Source organism: Equus przewalskii, chromosome 26 (assembly GCF_037783145.1).
Source record: "Equus przewalskii isolate Varuska chromosome 26, EquPr2, whole genome shotgun sequence".
Lineage (NCBI taxonomy): Eukaryota > Metazoa > Chordata > Mammalia > Perissodactyla > Equidae > Equus > Equus przewalskii.
Genome location: NC_091856.1, coordinates 37,459,063 through 37,477,407, shown reverse-complemented (window position 1 = coordinate 37,477,407; position 18,345 = coordinate 37,459,063). Strand labels below are relative to the sequence as shown.

The 18,345-nt window shown below is 52.4% G+C and overlaps 1 protein-coding gene across 7 annotated transcripts in view; it reads right to left on the bottom strand.

Annotated features, from left to right (window-relative positions):
- SEC16A (SEC16 homolog A, endoplasmic reticulum export factor) overlaps nucleotides 1-17,967 on the bottom strand; it is a 35,940-nt gene extending 17,973 nt beyond the window's left edge. For 2 of the 7 annotated variants that reach the window (XM_070595311.1, XM_070595318.1), the window contains exons 1-8: nucleotides 16,782-16,918; nucleotides 8,597-12,256; nucleotides 6,647-6,783; nucleotides 3,770-3,867; nucleotides 2,490-2,613; nucleotides 1,782-1,980; nucleotides 1,481-1,655; nucleotides 356-498 (exon numbers count right to left, since the gene is read on the bottom strand). In XM_070595311.1, coding sequence (XP_070451412.1) covers nucleotides 356-498; nucleotides 1,481-1,655; nucleotides 1,782-1,980; nucleotides 2,490-2,613; nucleotides 3,770-3,867; nucleotides 6,647-6,783; nucleotides 8,597-12,187 — 4,467 coding nt within the window. In that variant the 5' untranslated portion in view covers nucleotides 12,188-12,256; nucleotides 16,782-16,918. Of the gene's footprint in view, nucleotides 1-355; nucleotides 499-1,480; nucleotides 1,656-1,781; nucleotides 1,981-2,489; nucleotides 2,614-3,769; nucleotides 3,868-6,646; nucleotides 6,784-8,596; nucleotides 12,257-16,052; nucleotides 16,304-16,732; nucleotides 16,919-17,674 lie in introns of those variants that run through there. The other 5 variants (XM_070595313.1, XM_070595317.1, XM_070595315.1 and 2 more) reach the window with 4 other exon arrangements.
- Nucleotides 17,968-18,345: the final 378 nt, after the last annotated feature.

Sequence of the window (18,345 nt, the reverse complement as noted above, 5' to 3'; positions counted from 1 at the left end):
CTGCCACAGGATCAGGAAGCACCTCTACCCATTATCCAAAATCACCAGTAAAATGAACATGAACAGGGTCCTCCTCCCAAAATCAGAAATGCACATAAGGATAGAAAATGAATATACAACAAAACCAAGTCTAACACAACAGCCAAAGCAGATGCTTAAATGCTGACTTTTGGGAGGAAAGAGAGACAACCAAACAGAACAAAAAAGCCTATAAATTGAAGATTCACGGGAATAAACCTTTCCCAAGGCCATTGTTTTCAGAGACAACAATGCACAATTTGAAGAGCACCAGCTGTGAAGCACAGCGTCTGGGGTAACCTGAACTGCGACACGGGATTTCCACCTGCCGAATTACCTCCATACTGTGAATTTCAACCAATGCGGGCTGTCCCTCCGAAGGCAGATTTGGAATCACTTTAAGGAGCTGACCCCCAGGTCCAAACCTGGCACAGACATGAGGCACTGAGAATTTCTCAGGAGAAGTTGGTCTTGATGGAGCTACATTTAAATAAAGAGAAAAAGAAGGAATCAGTGTCATTTCTTCCTACTTCTGAACTAGATCCACAGCTTAGATTTCCAGCCCATGTGGCTAGAATCACAGATTAGATTTATCATGATAAACTGACTTCCGACTCCAAGTTAATAATTGTTAAATATCCTATTAAAAAGCAGAGCTTAAGCATATGTCAGAAAAATGTTTAAATCATTAAAAATGAGAACCACCTCTTCTAAAATGAAAATCTACTGTAAGACACCACCACGAAGCCCTCTTTACACGGAAGCAGCGTGCGCGCCTCCTGGGTGCTCAGCGCCCTGTTTCAGAGGCTTGTGCTCCTTGCTTTCCTTTACAAACCCAGCTTCTGACTGTGAGTACCACAGAGCACCAAGGAAAGTGACGAGGAGTAAAACACCTCAAGTCAAAAACAAAGTCAGATTTTTAGTTGCAATAATACTTTAAGAAAGTCCAGTTATAAGAACTTGACACATATCTTCACCGTTTTCCAAGAAACAGTATTTGATCAAATGTTTTAGAAGAGAATTGAGAATGTGGAACATATGACAAGCCTATGGACAGAAGTTTTTCGAGGGGAATTAGAAGTTTCCTCCAAAAACTGCTTACCCGTGTGGTCGGCACTGGGGATATAATGAGGCCCCACCCAAGACCTTGGCAGTGAGCCTGTACTCAGAGTCACACCGAAATGGACATAACAGAGCAGCAGGGCAGCTCTCAGGCCTGTGAGTCGAACTGCAGCCCAAAGGACACCATGAGCCCATGGTGACAAGCTCTGTCATTCAAAGGATGGACATGACGTGACACAGCAGTCCTTATTCTGCAGGGAAGACCATGCTAGGCTACCACCAATTCCTATCATAGTCATAACTCACTCCCTTTCTTATCACAGGCTTCTGAAGCCACCCCCGTGGTGTGACTTGGCGTGCCTCTGCACCTATGAGCGCACAGGGCCTTGACTACACGCACCTTGTTCCACGGTGGGCCAGCCAGCGTCAGTGGGGTAGCCGTACTCTGGGAAGCCCTGGGCACTGTTGAAATTGCTGCCATAGGTGCCGTAGGCATAATCGCCATGGAAGGAGCCTGGTGGAGGCGGCGCCTCATAGGAACCGGCCGTCAGATTGTGACTTCTGTATACCTGACTCTTAGAAAACACAAAGCAGACAGGGAAGACTTCAGGCACGCTGCCAGAGCTCCAAGGGGAGGATAACTGGGTTCCAAACAGAACTGCACTGCTGGCAGATTCTCGCCGGCCCGCCCGCTAGCTCACCTGATGCGAGTGGGAGCTGAAGCTGCTGCGGCGGCTCTGCACGCTGGCTGCGCTGCGCAGGCTCTGTGCCGAGTGCTCGCTGTGAACACTGCGCCTGTCCACTTCTTCCCCGTAAGGGTCCCTGGGGGGCTCAGGGTCATCGTCAAAACTCCCAGTGAAGCGAGGGTCGTACCTCCAGCGGTCATCGTATTTCTCAGGCCTGGAGGAAGCAATGGGGCAGAGGCAAAGAAAGGGGCATCTGGGAGGGCAGACATTCACTTGCTCTACCTGATCAAGCCCCCACCATGGCATCACCTCCCATCCCCTGTCACCCTCCCATCATGCCTCCCGAGTCTCAATCCAAAAAACAGTAGTCCAAGTCCAGCCTTGAGCGGAGCTGCCATATTCCAAGCCCAGGTTCAGATTCCTGCCTGAGGGTTTAGAGAAACCCGCTGCAAGTTCATCCCAAGCGCGGTCAAGCCTCTCACGGACACCACAGGACAAGAATGAACTAACCCCAGGAGCTCCTTCCGAGGCTGGTTCTCCTCCAATGGCCCAAAGCGAGAAATGCCATGGGCCTCTTTCAGACAGTGACCGTAACGTCACTGCTCGTCAGGAACCCAAACACAACCGTAGCTCTTGGGTAAATTACAGGACATGAAGGCAGAAATGCAAGAGTACAGCTCGGATTTACGACCAACCCTCCCTATCACAGTGTACTGTACCAACCTGTCGCCGTAAGCATAACTTTCTTTCCTATATGGATCGTATTCGGCATCATACCAATATCTCCGGTCGTAGGAGCGGGGATCCCTGAATCTAGAACCATGGTACCGATCCCAGCGACCTGGATCTGCAAGCGAGGGATGAATGGGTTTTTATGAAATGCAAAAGGAGACGCTCCTCTGGCCTTCACTGGAGAAGTCATGCCACCCCGGGACCGAAGAATGCTTCAAGGCTCCTGGAGGAACCACACTGTCCTCCCAAAAGACAGCAGGAGCCCCGGGAGTGTTAACTGGGCAATAACGGGGACCCCTGGCTGCGTCTTGCCTATATGTCTAATACCTACTGGCCAATGGCTGTTTGTCTCTCAATACACGTGATTAAGAAGAAAAAAAAAACTGCTGGAAGACATCTTCATTAAATTCTTGCTCATAGTTACTACTTTTTAATAGTTAATCCCATGACTACACATTTCACTTATCTGTCTTTTCTCTAATGTGAAAGTGTTAAGAGATACTCTCAAAACTAAAAGATTACTTTAAAAAGCACAGTAACATTATACGTAAATCGGCTGTACTGGTTTTGGCAAGTGTGTGCAGAACTTATGTTTAAAGCAGCACAAATACAAAAGGCGGGAAAGACGCCTTTAGGAAGCGGAAGGTGGGGCAGCTGCGTCGGATAGCCAAGGGGCTGTGGGCCGGGAGCCTCCACTGCAGGAGCGCACAGAACGCGGCCAGGCAGGAGTGACTGGCAGGGCCGCTAGGGGACACGCCACTGAAACTCACACACTGCCTGAGAGGCAGCGTCAAAATGGACGTGGCAGCGCCTGGAGGAGCGATGAGAACTGTCCCATGTCTGTGCTGTCCCCTAGGGGAGCCGCCAGCCACAGGTGGCCTCTGTGCGCCTCAGATGTGGGAAGTGCAACTGAGGAGCTGGTTTTCATTTTATTTATTTTAATCAATTTAAAGACTCACACATGGATAAGGCTGCCGTACAACTACTGATAATTATGCTTTGCTAGAAAAATCAAAGAAAACTGCTAGTTTGATACAGACATTAATCCTCTAATTAAGCTATGATGTCTTACTGAAAAATAGCAATACAATTACTTCCAGATGCAGATTATTTTCAATGACTTCGGCTCTTGGATAAAAGCATAAAGAGACCAACAAAAGAGAAAGTTCCCTAAGGAGTTCCCACCGAGCGCTGCTTTGCACCTGGCTACATAGCAATGTGGACGGACACGTTTCTGCTACTGACTGACCGCTGAAACCTCCTGACCATACCTCCATAATCGTACTGGCTGGAGTAATAATCTGCATAGCAATCACTCTGACTGCTCCATCCACTTCTGGAATTATAGTAGCCTTGAGGATACACTTGCCTGAAAAAAATATAATGCCGTTACAAAACAAATCGCCTATTTCTTTAAGAGTGACGAGGTATTGGTGAACACCCACTGTACCCAGAGCGACAGGCATTTGCCAGAGTACTTTGGTTGTAAAAAAATTCTAATCAGAAGATCCAGGGACCCGCCCCATGGCTGAGTGGTTAAGTTCGTGTGCTCCGCTTGGGCGACCAGGGTTTTGCTGGTTCAGATCCTGGGCGCAGACCTAGCACCACTTGTTAGGCCATGCTGAGGCAGCGTCCCATTTGCCACAACTAGAAGGACACACAACTAAAATATACAACTATGTACTGGGGAGCTTTGGGGAAAAGAAGGAAAAAACAATAAACAAAATAAAATCTTTAAAAGAAGATCGGAAACAGTAATGATGAAATTATAGGATTGCCTACCTCACAGCTAATGAAAACTTCTCTCTTAAAATAATGATTTAAGTGCTGTTCAGCATAGAAGAACTGACCCTTTCCTGTGTCAGTGCTATATCCTATAAAAGCCAATGCCAAGGTAGGCTCCCAAGTTTTTGATGTCATGATTAGCAGAACCGAAAAGCACCAAATCAGCAAAACCAACCTAAGGCTGACTTCAACACCCTCCACACAGACACCCCGTGTGTCCTCTGAGAGGATAAATGTGTTCACCTGGGCTGGCTCAGCCCCTTGTGTGCCTTAGCGCTGACCAGTGTGGGACTCGAAACTTGAGCCTGATCAAGGCTGGCTTCACAGAGCAAGCCATGCCTCCGACCCTCACCACAGCAAAGCGGAACTTCACGAGACGATTAGGTATCAGAACTTCAGGGGCAGTAAGATTCTTGGAAGGGCTCAATGGCATTTTTGTTTTCTAATTGCAAGTTTTAGACAGTATTTGATTTTTAAAATGTGACTTTTCTCATGCCCCTTCAGGAGTGTCTCCCCCCGCCAAGCCTGGGGGCTTGGCTGGCGCAGCTCCTGCGATTGCCGGGCGGCTGCTGCCTGCGAGGAGCACCTGGCCCTCAGGGTCAGCACCGACCCCCACTGCTCAGGAACAACACCTGCTGGGCCCGAGGGCCTTGGACGGAAGCAACTTGGACAGCACCATCCGCACAGAGCGACAGCGCCTGCATGCACCATCGGTGGGCTGGAGAGAACAGTCCGACACAGTGCAAAACCGAGAACATGCCACCTCCTCGCCAACCTCATTCACCCATCAGGAAAGATACAGCCACAAAAACAAAAGATGTGTTCTTACCTCGCACACTTCCCACAGGGATGTGATCACATCGTGCCCAAGAGACAAGCTAATGCTAAACACCTGTGTGAAACACGACTGACACACACACACACACACACACACACACACGCATGGACAGATGCACATACAGCCCCCAGCCAAAGCAAGGCAAGAAAGAGGACAGGTTACTCTCTAGCGCTGTCACAAACAAGTGGTGAGACACTGAGAGGATGGAAACCCTGCAGACAGGGCGAGAGAACCACTGCTCTGTAAGCCGTCCTAGCCTCTGGCTGGGCGCCTCCTCAACAACACGGAGCCACCTGTGGGCTCCTGCCATGCTACTCTGCAGGTGGGCCAGCAGAGAGAAACCGGAACAGCACAGTGTGCCCTGGCCCCACCCTCCTTGCTCTCCCTTGCCTCTCAGGGTTCCAGAAAACAGCTGCCCGCTGCTTTCACTGAATCAGAATGCTTATTTTAACTTTAAACCTCACTTCCCAGGTGATACAATGATACACAGAAGCTAAAACCCTGGGAACTTTCTCACATAAAGCATCTAGAATGTTGGGCCACGCGCAAGTCAGTGCGTCCCTGGAGCAATGTACAGAAGCCGGCTGAACGAGCAAAAGCTCAGAGACGGAGCCTGTCTCCAGACAAGCTATCAAAGACTCCAAGAACCAGCATAAGGAGCTCACAATTTTGAAAGGCAGTGCGCGTACGAGTCTTCACCAGGGATCAGACTTTCTCCATCATGAGGATAAGAAGCTATACACCCTTGTAGCAAAACCTACACCTGAGACAGGTACTCCTCCAATTTGACACGAGCAGCTGCAGGTAAAGGCTTCAGAAGGAGGCAAAGCAGAACAAGCTAATAGGCTCTATGAGTACCGCCCCCCCCCCACCCAACTCCGCTGTGTTCCAACTCTACGAACGCCTCTGAGAGGGAGGACTCTGACCTGCTTAAACTCTTACTCGGCTGAAGGCAGGGCGCCAGGGCTCTTTCAAAATTACTCATCTGTAATCGCACAACTGAGACATGCTTGGTCAGTGTAAGAGAGAAGAAGGTCAGAGACGTCTGTGGGCCTTCCAGCACAGGAGACAGTGTTGGGGAAAGAACATGGGTTTCAGGCAAATGGGCTGGCTCTGCATTGTGGCCTAGGAATCAAGAGATCTCTGTGACCAGTAGTAGGGAAGAGTCTGCACAGGTTAAAAGCTGCCGCAGTCTAAGGACCCCGAACATTCTGTAAGCAAACCACCGGAGCTGCATGCATGCCTCGGCAATGGGACAATCGCCTGGTCCGGGGAGGAACCCCGCATGAGGGCAGTGCTAGCTTCCTGGTGACCCTGCACAGGGTCTGGCCTGACCAAATGCTAGCTGACAGTGTGACCCTGACTGCATGGCAGTGTGCTTATTAGTTCAACTTAAAGATGCACCCTGCAATCTGTCCACACTGCCCAAACATAAACACGTATGAAATAGGTTTGTATAACTCTACAAATACAGCCTTTTTCAAATCACTAAGTTACTTCCACAGCCAGCACAAACACCACTCACCTGGCAGACGGCCGGTCCGAGCAGTGGCTTGCCCGGGAGCTGGGCCGCTCAGGCTCAGGGTAGCGGTAGTTTTCGGTGTAGGCAGATGCTGTACTGTCATAGGGCCTGTATCTGGGCTCACAGAGGCTGTAGATGTCCTGTTGGAGGAAGGGTTTGTGCAATATTAGAAACCAATAAAGAGCCAAGTCCTCAAGCAACTAGCACAGCTCGAAACAGGACAGATTGATGGCTCTCCACGGAGCACTGGACACGGGGCTTCCTCCATGCAAAACAACAGAAAACCTCTAAGATGAAACCCACAGCCACAGCAGGCTGCAGGAGCTTCCTAAGGCGGACTGCCCTGGCCCTGCTCATGAGACAGCCAGCATGTCAGCAGGCAACCCCCAAAGGGCCGTGGTGACTCCCCAAGGGCTCCATTAGGCTTCTGCTTCCCGAGGTATCAAATGCCATGACTCACCAAGCTTGTGTCCTGTTTCAGACCCAGCTCATGTGAGCCAAAGGACCAGGTTCCATTTGAATGGGTCCTGAAACTACAGGCAGCCTCCAAAAGAGGATCACACTTTATCCTCATGGGGCTTTTAGCCTCGTTACAAACCAAGGAAGCGCCACAGCCCTGTCTCTAAGGAATGGCCACGTGAAGACCTGAAGCAGTGATGAGGTGATTCAGGCACAAGCCAGAATCAGTCCTTTGGGTCTAAGAGCCTGACTCTCTGCCGTCACCTGGCAGAAGGCAAGAACTCATGTAGAATGGCCTTATTGTTGACTGCTACTGGAGACTGTGGCGATAGAAAGAAAAGGGAGGAGGACGTGGGAACCCAAAGAAGTGATGTCAGGGTCCCGGCTGGAACTCTGGGGACACAGAAGTAGCGCTGCACAAAGTACCCCAAGCAGGCACATGGGCCCCCACGTGCTCTGCCAGCCCTCCCTGGGCTCTCGGCAGAGCTTAACTTCCTTCTGTGGAAATAAAAGTCCACGAGCTCCTTGTGGAATCTAGAATTCGCAGACTCAATGGTTAGATGTATAACTGTGCACAAATACAAAGATGCTCAAAGCCCACACAGGGCACAGGCCTCTCATCGTCAGCGGCAGCTGCCCAGCCCAGCCCCTCACACGCCCACTCCTCCAGCCTCTTCTGACAAGAGTGCGGCCACCAGTCGCTGCCTGCTCTAAGACAGCAGTGTCCAAACTCCCCAGCCCACAATCCTTCTACCTCGGGCAACCTCAGGCGACCCTGGGTAGAGGTGATGAAAAGCAGGTAATAATCAAGTGTGTCCACTTGGATCACACTTTTTGAAACTAATGCAGGATTAAACAGACCTAATTAAACCCCACTCATGAGCTTGCATCCCTGTGAAGAGGCAGGAAAGCATCTTCTGTGTTGCACAGCAGGGCCCCTCTGCTGCTGTAGCACCACGCACCTGACAGGAGCTCACGGAGTTCACCCTCTGAGCTATTTCATTTGGATTACATTCCAAACCTAACTTTTTTCCTTAAATATTTTTATTCCCAAAGAGGGATTTAAAAGACTACAGTTTTCCTGTTGCTTCTTAGCTAGGTTTTTGATGTCAAAACCAAACAGAAGCTTCAAGAAGCTATCCCAGTTTCCCAAAGTGTGCAACTCAGAACTATGGTTCTGCAGAGAGCCAACGGGGGCGCGGATACGAAGGGCTCTTCCGTCACATAAGTTGCGGGATGCTGTGTTAAACAAAAATTAAGCAGACATTGTATGCAAATCAACGCACTATTGCGTAGTGTGAGACGGGCTGGGCTTGGCAAAGCAAGCTCTGCGACCAGGAGCACTTTGCTCACGAAACCGTGCATGCAACTGATGTTCTGCACGGAGGCAGACCACAGGTTACTTCTGAACTGACCAACAAAACCCTGCCAAGGAGCACAACAGGAAAGAAAGCAGGGGTCAAAGGGCTCAACAGTCTGAGAGCTCGAGCCTACCTGGTAATAGAGGGGGGCTGAGCCAGGATCCGGTAGGTACAGCGAGGGGTACTGGGACTGGTAGCCGTCATACAGGGGTCTGTAATAGTAGTAGGACGCTAAGTCTGGAGGCAGCGGCTGCAGCCACTGCTGGTCTGACCGTACGGCTGCCTGGCTTGAGTTAGTGGACACAACTGATGCGCTGGAGGACCGAGGGGGCCGAGGTAGCAGCTGCTGACCCGTGTCAGCTGGAGCTGGACTTGCAGGTGGCTGGGCTGAATTGTGGGGCTGTCCTTGCACTGGTGGACTTTCTGGGTTTGAAGGTTCTGGAAATGTTGCTTTGGGCCCTTGCAGGGGAGGAGGCACTGGCTCCTGCTGGGCTCTATCTAGGCCATGCGGGTCCTGAGCATCTTTCGTCACCTGTTGGTAGAAATGGTCTGGGCTATGCACCTCAGGCCCAGGGGGTCTGGGATGATTGGTGATGGTTTGCTGACAAGAGGCTGGGCCATCAGAATGGGATGGGCTGTACATTCTTGCAGGATTTTCCAAAGTCCTATTTAATGTAAAGTCCAAGGCTCCCGAAGTTTCTTCCTGATGAGTAGAGTGCTGTACCCTAGTACTGTTAGGCACCAAGGTGCTGTTTGCAGGTGGCACTAACATCACACCTGTGCTGCCAGCCGGGCTATTCACCAACTCAGGAAAGACCTTCTCTGCAGAATGAATCTTTGGACTTTCTGGAAGCAAGTTCTTCGGAGCTGGATGAGATGGTGGTTGAACCAGCAAATTAGCAGGCTGATTAGAAACCATTTCAGAAGTACCAGAAACTTGTGGAAAATTACTTTGGGCAAGATTGTTAGGCAGAGGTGAGCAGATGAGAGAGCCGCTTGGAGGTCCAGACAAAGGAGCATTTTCTCCAGAATCACCCCCGACAGCCCAGCTGCTTATCGTGGATTTATCCCCCACCAAAGCATCTCTCCAGGACTGAGTCTTCTCATTAGGATTCGATAAGGACACAGAGAAATCAATGGGCTGAGCCAAATTATAGCTTTGATCAGGCTGGGCGATCAAGACTGGTTGACTCTGCAACGGTTCTGTGGGCGGCGAGGACAACAGACTGGCATAACCAGAACCTGCCTGTGACGGAAGGGCCTCCTCTTCTCCCATTTTGGGAGGATTCTCGAGATTCTCCAAAGCACCAATGCTGTCCCTGCACTGCAGAGACTGCTGACCGGATACCCCCTCATCTGGAGGCTGAATAACTTCGGACGTCTGAGGTTTCCCAGGCATGTGAAGTGCAGGGGCAGCTGGGGCTAGAAGGACGTTGCCTCCAAAATCTGGCAGCTCGTTCTGTGCCCACAAAGTCGTTGCTGGGCTCTCACACTTCATGGCTCCCTGAGCCCTGGTCGGGGGTCTTTTCTCAGGTGTTGGCAGCACAGTTTCCAACAGCGGCCCCCCAGCATGTGAAAGCCCAGGACAGGCTTCCATAGGTGTGGTAAGAGGCAGAGGGCAGACCTGGGGCGTGAAGAGGGTCTCCATGTTGTCCGGCGGCTGCTCCAGGTTGCCAGGGGAGGCATCAGGTGGCGCAGTGGCCGGTCTGCGCTTCTTCTGGTGGGCATGGGTCCCCCTCACTTCACCCACCACATTGGCACGATCTGCCTCAACTGGTTTTACTCCAACTAAGTGGGATTTCACTGGTTCAAAAGAACTATTTGCACTTGTCTGAAACATTCCCGTAGGTTTTGGGGGGCTTGGGGTCAAGGGCTGGGACAGGCTGCTATGGTAATTCTGGCTCACGGTGGTCTCTTCTGTCTCACCTCCTACAGGAGAAGAATCAATTTGCTTAAAAAAACTCCCTGAAGCCTCATCTTCAGGTTTTCCAACTTCTTGCTGAATGAAGGTGCCCACCAAGTCTTGGGGCCTGGCTGCGCTTGAAAGACTCCTGTGGCTCTTGCTGCTGTAACTGGATGACACGCTATCAGATCGCATGGGGTGCAGTGTCGCATCTGGGGCCTCAAGATTTGTGCCCCCGCCTCCAGCATGGCCCACAACACTGAGCCTGGGGACAGCTGGCCCGGGAAGGGGCCCATATCTGAGCTGATCACTCGAGAAGGAAGGGTCTAAACTTAGGGGCTCACTGGGCAGAACTTCTTGATTCTGAATGAATTCTAAGTTCTCAACATTCTCGCACTGTGAGCTGCTGGCATCAGGAGCCCCCGCAGCTGCTGTGTCAGCCCACGCATCCGGGGCAGCGTTTTTAGTGGTCTGTTTATCCTGTTGGACGCTTATAGATTGAGAAAAACAGGGCTGCATGTCTCCTCCCTGCTGCGCAGTCTCACTGCTGGAACCTTTAAGAAAGGCCTGATAAATGCCACCTGCTCCCACGTGCGCAGGAGGATGGCCAAGTCCAGGGCCGGGGGAGAAACCATCAAAGTTAGACTGACCGGCAGCGCCTGCTTCTTCAGATGAGAGGTTCTCTTCATTTTCTGTCTCTCTCCCTTGGAAAAACATGGAGAGCGCTCCCGAATCTCCTTCTGGCAGGGCCCAGCTGGTCCTGGCCCCCGGCACGTAGTGCGAATGGCTTTCTGGGCTGTTTCCCTGAGCAAGTGGATTAACAAGAGCAGGATCTGGCAATTGCTCTTTATTCACTCCTGCATTCAGCTTGAACTCTTGGCTTGCCTGAGTATTCCCAACTCTGGAATTCTGCCTGAATGCATCTTCAGGATCAAAGTTATTGGCTGAGTGGTTTCCACCTTGCAGGTGAGCCGCCTCATTTCTTCCATCAGTGGCCATGGGTCCTGGGAAAGACACCGGTGGGTTGTGTTGTTCGTGGCCAGGACCCTGATGAGTGTTGGACGGAGCAGAGAGGTGGGAGACATTGGAGGAACGGGACACTGTGTTCGGAACAGGTCCTTCTGGGCAGGGCCAATAATGTCGACCTGAGGGTTGTGGGCCTCCCTGCACTGGCCCCCAGTGCCCTGGCATTTGCTGACGAGGCTGAGGGAAGAAAGGGGACGCTGCTGGTGCCACAGCACTGTCGTGCAGGTTCTGCCTACTCAGGGGTCTGTCGGGCCCAGGCACATTCCCATGCAGATGGCCCCCATGAGAATTGTCAGGACCCGCTCCTGGAATGTACTGAGGAGGATATGGCGGAGCCTGAACTTCAGGTTCTGAGCTGGGAGCGACCTCAGCACTCCTGTTCATCTCAGGCCCAGGCAGTGGTGAAGGGGTCAACACACTGGAAAACGGACTGGCATCTGCCATGGGCTGTGACAGAGGTCGTGGCAGAGGCTCACAGGGTCCTTGAGAGCTATCCCCAGCATGTGTGTGAGGCACAGGCAGACCGGGGCGCTGAAGAAACACCGGCGGGGTGAGGCCTTGCAAAACAGGCGGGCTGCCTTTGGACGAACTGCCCAGCGGCGTGTTCTGGAGTGCCTGTCTACTAAAAGCAAACGGATCTGTTACCGGCTGCAACGGGCAAGTTATCGGAGCCACTGGTGCATTACTGTTTGTCTGTCTCCTATATGGGCTGTTAGACCAGAACATGCTCTGAGGACTCCCAGCTGGAGGTGGCCCAACCACACCTGCCGGGACTGCTTGGGGTGGCGGCTGCATGTCTGATCTCTTGCACAATTAGATGCTGCTTACAGAAAGAAGCAGGATATAGGTTTTCTTTAATTTGAACTGAAAAAGAAAAAGAAAAAATTAGCATAAAATCCATATATTCAAAGTCCTGGCTACAATCATGAAAACTAAGAAAAAAGAAAAAGACTGAAAACAACTTCATGTCACTGAAAACATTTCAAGTCCCAAGGGCTGATTCACCCTCCCCCACCCCGCGCCCCTGGAGAGCTGCCGTCCTGGAGGGGCTCCTGTCCCAGGGAGCTCTGGGAGGGAGCGCACGCAGCCAGAACAGTGGACGGGAGCGCAGAAGCTGGCTGTGCCCTGAGCCGGCTGTGTGACTTCAGACAAGTCACTACCCTTCTCTGAGATTCAGTTATGTGACGCAGCTAAGGACCCACCCAGAATGCCCGCTGCCTCACCAGCCTGGCAGGAATGAAGCAGAACCTAAGTACCTGTCTGATTTACTACGAGCTACGTAGTTCCTTGACATTTTTCTGGAAATGATCACCAGATCCAGAAGGAGCCAACTCCTCTATGAGAAGACTGTGTATCCTGCTTCTCACACAGGCTAATTCTAAAGCTCAAAAGGAAAACGAGTTTAAAATTTGCTCTTCCGCTTTCTTTAATGAAAGAGCATTATAAAGTACAGAGTAACACAAGCTGCAGAATAAATATCTGAAATATAGTAATCTAAAATGTCTCATTTTTTGCACTATGACTGGTTAACACCACTAGCAAAACAAGTTGCCTCCGACTGGTGGAGCTGTAACAACTACGCCTGGAATGAAAAGCCGGTGGAAAATTAAAGCAGCTTTAAAACTGACCAACTGATTTGATTCAAAAATTTTCAACAATAGGTAGAGTGCCAACAAACCTTTCATAAAAAACAAAGCAGCAAAAATCCTCTTTATAGCGTTTTTGTTGATATTTGCTTTTTTCTGTAAAATACATTAAGTGTAACCTTGAACAGTTAACCCGTACTTTTAAGACAAAAATCCAAGTCCTACCTCTTTCCCAAGTCCTTTCTATGTACAGCCCTTCTCCCCAGCACCACCCTCACAAAAAAACAGGTGAAGTCAACCAATCCCAGAGGAGAGTAAACAGCAAAGGGAGCCATGGTAGGAGGACTCCGGAGTTTACTCCACATTTCCGCAGCTGTACAACGTTTCCGTCCTTGAAAGTCTTTCTGATATTGACGAAAGAAAATACTTATGAATGTTCTTTTAAGTAAAGCTATTTCCAAATGAAAGTTCCTGTCCCTACCTGAAAACTAGTCCTATGATCTATTAATCTGCTACCATTACTGCCCACACATGCTCTGTCCTAGGCCAACAGGGAACCCTTTCTGACAAGCACTTGGAAACACACTCAAATTTAATGGATTATATTAGGAACAGCATCAGAGACTTCACTTGGTTCTAAACTAGCGTTTTAAAACAAAGCACATTTACAGTTCTGCTTTATATGGACTAAGGGCAAGAACAAGCAGAGCCCTCCTCTTTGTGAAACAGGCACCTGTGACACCTTCCAGCACATGACTTCCTCCTTGTAAGGCTTAAGCAGAAGACCCTCAACCATTCTAAGCAGCTTCAAAAGAAAAAATAGAGAGCACAGGCCTAGAGGATCTATCCATCAGGTGCTACTGTGAGAGCAAGACTGGGATCCCAGCTGAGTGGCTCGGGCACACCACTTCTCTTTCTGTGACCCAGTTTCTTCATCTACAAAATAAGAGAATCAATATGATGATTTCTAAGGTCTTTCTCGGTTTAATCTTTTATTTATTTTTTTTTTTGAGGAAGATTAGCCCTGAGCTAACATCTGCTGCCAATCCTCCTCTTTTTGCTGAGGAAGCCTGGCCCTGAGCTAACATCTGTGCCCATCTTCCTCTACTTTATGTGGGATGCCTACCACAGCATGGATTGCCAAGCGGTGCCATGTCCGCACCTGGGATCCAAACCGGTGAACCCGGGGCTACTGGGCCAGCCCCTGGGTTTAATCTTATGCAATTCTACTCACAGTGGATTATGGGATGCCCTAATCCCTACCACTGTTTAAGGAAATCTTATCACAATCTAAATTTCATGTTTATACTTGGATGTTTTCCCTGAAGAAGCTTTCTTAAAATTATTTTCCCAACGACTAGACTAAGAGCCATTTTATAAGCAAACACTATCACTTTCCTACAAAGCAACATCCCCTACTCCCCACTCCTCACAAATGAGAGCTTTTCAGCAATACACCAATTTCATTTGGAACAATCTTGTGACATGAACATTATTCTTTTGATCTTTTTTCTCTATTCACCAGTAGAAAAACAATGCAACCATGTATCATTTATCTCCTACAGCAAATTTTATTCTATCCAGGAAGTCACTCTGTAGCCTCAAGTCATCTAACTTTAAAAAAGGTAGAGTGTTTCACAGAGACCAGCTGATCCTCTTATAGATGCGTTATTCATAAACCTAGCTCTTCAACTAAACTGCCCTGTGTCGATGTGAAATACTTAAGCACAACCTATTTTCCACGTAAAGTCCGGGCTATTGAACTAAGACACTTAAAGCACACTCCTCTCCTCCCAGAGCCACTGCCTCAAGCTGTGAGTGTGTAAACCAACAGGAGTGCCAAGAAGCACCCGTGAGTCTACCCTCTGCCTACAGTCTCCCTCACGGCGACTGCTAGAGCGACATCCCTGTCAGACTTCGGGACATCTGACACAAGACACAAGAAACTCCAACTTTTCTAAGTACAGAATCGAAAACATTTAGATGTTTTTGAAAAAGAAGGGGGGTCTAAACACTGCTAAAAATGACAAAGATCCAAAAGGACACTCAGGAAAGATGTTTACAGAAGCAAGAAAGAATCACACTAAACCTTACTACCCTAAAGAAAACTTTCAGTACAACTCTGAGACTTACTGCAGTAACTGGTATAAAGGGTGAATGAGTCACAAGGAACAAGAAGGAAGCTCTATTTTGCCTCTGGCCTTATCTTTGTAAGATAACAGCACCCAGAACCCTAAGAAAAGGCAGAGAAAACAAACTGCAGGGAGGCTGGCTGTGCCAAAACCTGCAAAAGCATCACTCTAGAAACAACTGTCTGTGACTTAGCTTCTTGCCATATCTGGGGATGGGAAATACCTCTCTGGTTAACACCTGCATTTGAACAAAATCTTAAGAAGCAACACACGCCCAATTTCCAAGCCATTTAAGTGTTTTTAGGAGAAGCAGCAAAAACTGATTTCAAATGGCTACGATGTGCCCAGACGCTCGATTTGTTATACTTTGACCACAAAAAGGGCAAGCTGGTTCACACATTCCTCTAACCCTTGATATGAAACACAAGCGCTCGACCTCCGCGGCAACATCTTGGTCACCTTGCCGCGAAATCACCGACAGACAGCAACAGGGCTGCTCCTCGGTTCAAACGTCAATCCGTCTCATCGCCAGCCCGGCTCAGCAGGAACCTTGCAACCAACGAGGACTAAACAGCCTCAGACCCTTCGACGCAAAGGACGTGCTAAACTGCCAAAGAAATCTCATGTTTCTACTCTTTGAAAAGCAGCAGGTCCGGCCTATCCTCCAGCCATGCCCGCACAACCCCGCACCGGGGCAGCCTCGGCCAAGGTAAGTGTCAACGCCGCGGAGCCGACCACACAGGTGGGTCCACGTCAGCCTGACGGCGGGGCAGCAAACGGGCGGAGGGCAGCAGGCGGGACGCTCCCTGGCGCCCCGGCCCCGCAGGCCCACGTCCGGCCCCGGCGCCCCCGCCCGACCCCCGACGGCACCCCGGAGACGCGCTGGTCGCTCGGGGCTGGGCCTGGCCCGGTCGCCTCCCTTCGCCCGACCCCGGCCCTCACCGGCGCGCCGCGGGGCGGCCAAGGCCCCCGCGCGGCTGCTCCGCGACCCCCGGCGCCGACCCCTCAGGCGCCGCGGGTAGAAGCCGGCCCGGCGGCCGCGACGAGAGCACACCCGGCAGCCGCAGCAGCCATCTTGGCACATCCGGCTCCGGTCGCCGCAGCCGCCACGCCGCCGACGTGTCCGGTCGCGACGTCAGCGCGCGCCACGCCCGTTGGCCCCGCCCACAAGCCCCACCCCCACAGCTGTTATCGTACGCCCCGCCCCTGGCCCGCGTCCGGTCCTTCCCGACCCATCCCCTCATCCGCCTTTGGCCCCGCCCCCTCCCGCGTCCAGTCATTCGCCGCCTCATCCTTGGCTCCGCCCCCCGCCCCCGCCCCCTCCCGCGTCCAGTCATTCGCCGCCTCATCCTTGGCTCCGCCCCCCGCCCCCGCCCCCGGCCCGCGTCCAGTAGTTCCGCGCCGCATCCCTTCGCCCCGCCCCGTGCATTAGCCCCGCCCCCGGCGTCCTGTCCTGCATCGTCCATCCCTTCGTCCCGCCCCCATGTCCCCGCCCCTTGGCCGGGCCCCCAGCCGACGTCCAGTCCCTCACCGCCCCATCCCTTCGTCCCGCCCATCTTGGTCCAGCCCCTGGCCTGCGTCCATCCTTCACCGCCCATCCCTTGGCCCCGCCCCTCGCCCACCTGCCAGGCCAGGCGCGCGGGGGCCGCCCTGAGACGTCGCCTCGCTTACGCGGGCTCTTTCTCCCAGTCTTTTCTTGTTCCAGGACGTGAGAAGAGCCAGAATTCCTCAATCAGACCCCAAGAGAAGAACCAGCAGGTGCACACATCGAGAATGGCCACTCGGCTGGGCCGAGAACCTGAGCGACGCCCCGGCGCAGGCGCGCTCCTCCCATTCTGCCGTTGGGTTCACGAGGAGGCTGGGAGACGGGCGGGAGGCGACCGCGCATGCGCCCGCCGCCACGGAGTGCGCGTGCGCGCCTCGCGGCGGCCCTCCGATCTCCTGGTTACGGCTGCCAGCGGCTCCCGGCTCCGGCTCTGCCCCGTAACGTCGTTTCCGTCCGCACCTGGCGGTCGGGAAGCAGTGCCCGTCCGTTCCGCAGAGCCCTGGAGCGACGGACGCCTCCGGCCCCGGCCCCCAGCCTTGCCCGCCCAGCCCCTCTCCTCCGGGCCGTGCCGGCCCCTCCGCGCCTGCCCATGCACACACTCCGTCCCCGGCCTCTCTTGTCGGCCCTGATCCCCCTGGAGGCCCCAGACTCTTCTCCCAGTGAGAGCAGCCCCTCTGTGCCCGGTCGTGTCCCCTAAACCGCTGAGCCCCGTGGACCGAGGCCAGTGGCTCTATTCAGTGCTCCCCAGCCGTTGTGAGTGGCGGCTGTTCGTGTTGAGTGAGCGCGACCCGCGAGGTACCGAGTGAAAGGCTGGGCTGCTGGACCTCAGCCTCTTGCTCCTCCCCGCGGCTGCTGCCTCCGCCCAGCGCCTGCCCAGCAGGCACCGTCTGCACCATCTGAGGCCTCCCATGGAGGATCTTAGGGAAAAAGGGTGCTGCCATTTGTATCCTCATTATCCCAGTGAGAAGAGGGAGGCTCAGCAGGTGAGGATGCAGCCAACCAGGCCCTGCCCACTCACCTGCACACCTGCCTGGCAAGGATGCGGAAGAGCAGACTGCCCCACTTATCCCAGCTCCTTCCAGAGGGCAGGAAGGGTGGCAAGTGTGCTGTCCAATTGCACCACCCGGCAACGAAGCCCCCAGCAGCAGCTGAGTTACTGCTGTAGCAGTTGAGGCCTGCCAGGGGTGGAAGGGCACCTGGTCACTGGTGGGACCCAGAGACCCGGAAAGAAGGAAGGAGTGTGGTCCAGCTATTTGTTTGCTGTGACGCTGGCGAGGGAGCAGCCACGCTGTCAGAGCCCCGGGTGGGGGTGGGGAGAGTTTCAGCCCATCTGACGTGGCAAGTCTGCTAAGCTAACATTTGCGCTGCAGACATTGAGCTCCCAATCTGTTTCAACATAGAGTTAGGCAACACGTGGTAGAAGTCAGCCCTGGGCCCCACTGCCCTTGATCCACTTCTTCCTGGTGGTAACAGTGCTCCACGCTCGCTTTGTCCCAACAAACCACTGCACAGGAGAGATGTTGTTAACCCTCCCAAGAGAGGAAAAGCAGAGGCGAAAGCGCGGACTCTCCCAGGTTTAGGGCTTCCTCCCCTGCATTTTATGTTGAGTTCCAAGAGCTGGAGCCTGGGCTTGTCCCTCTGGTGTCCTGAGGAGCCCTGTGGCCAGCCCTGGCTGGCTCTAACCTGTAC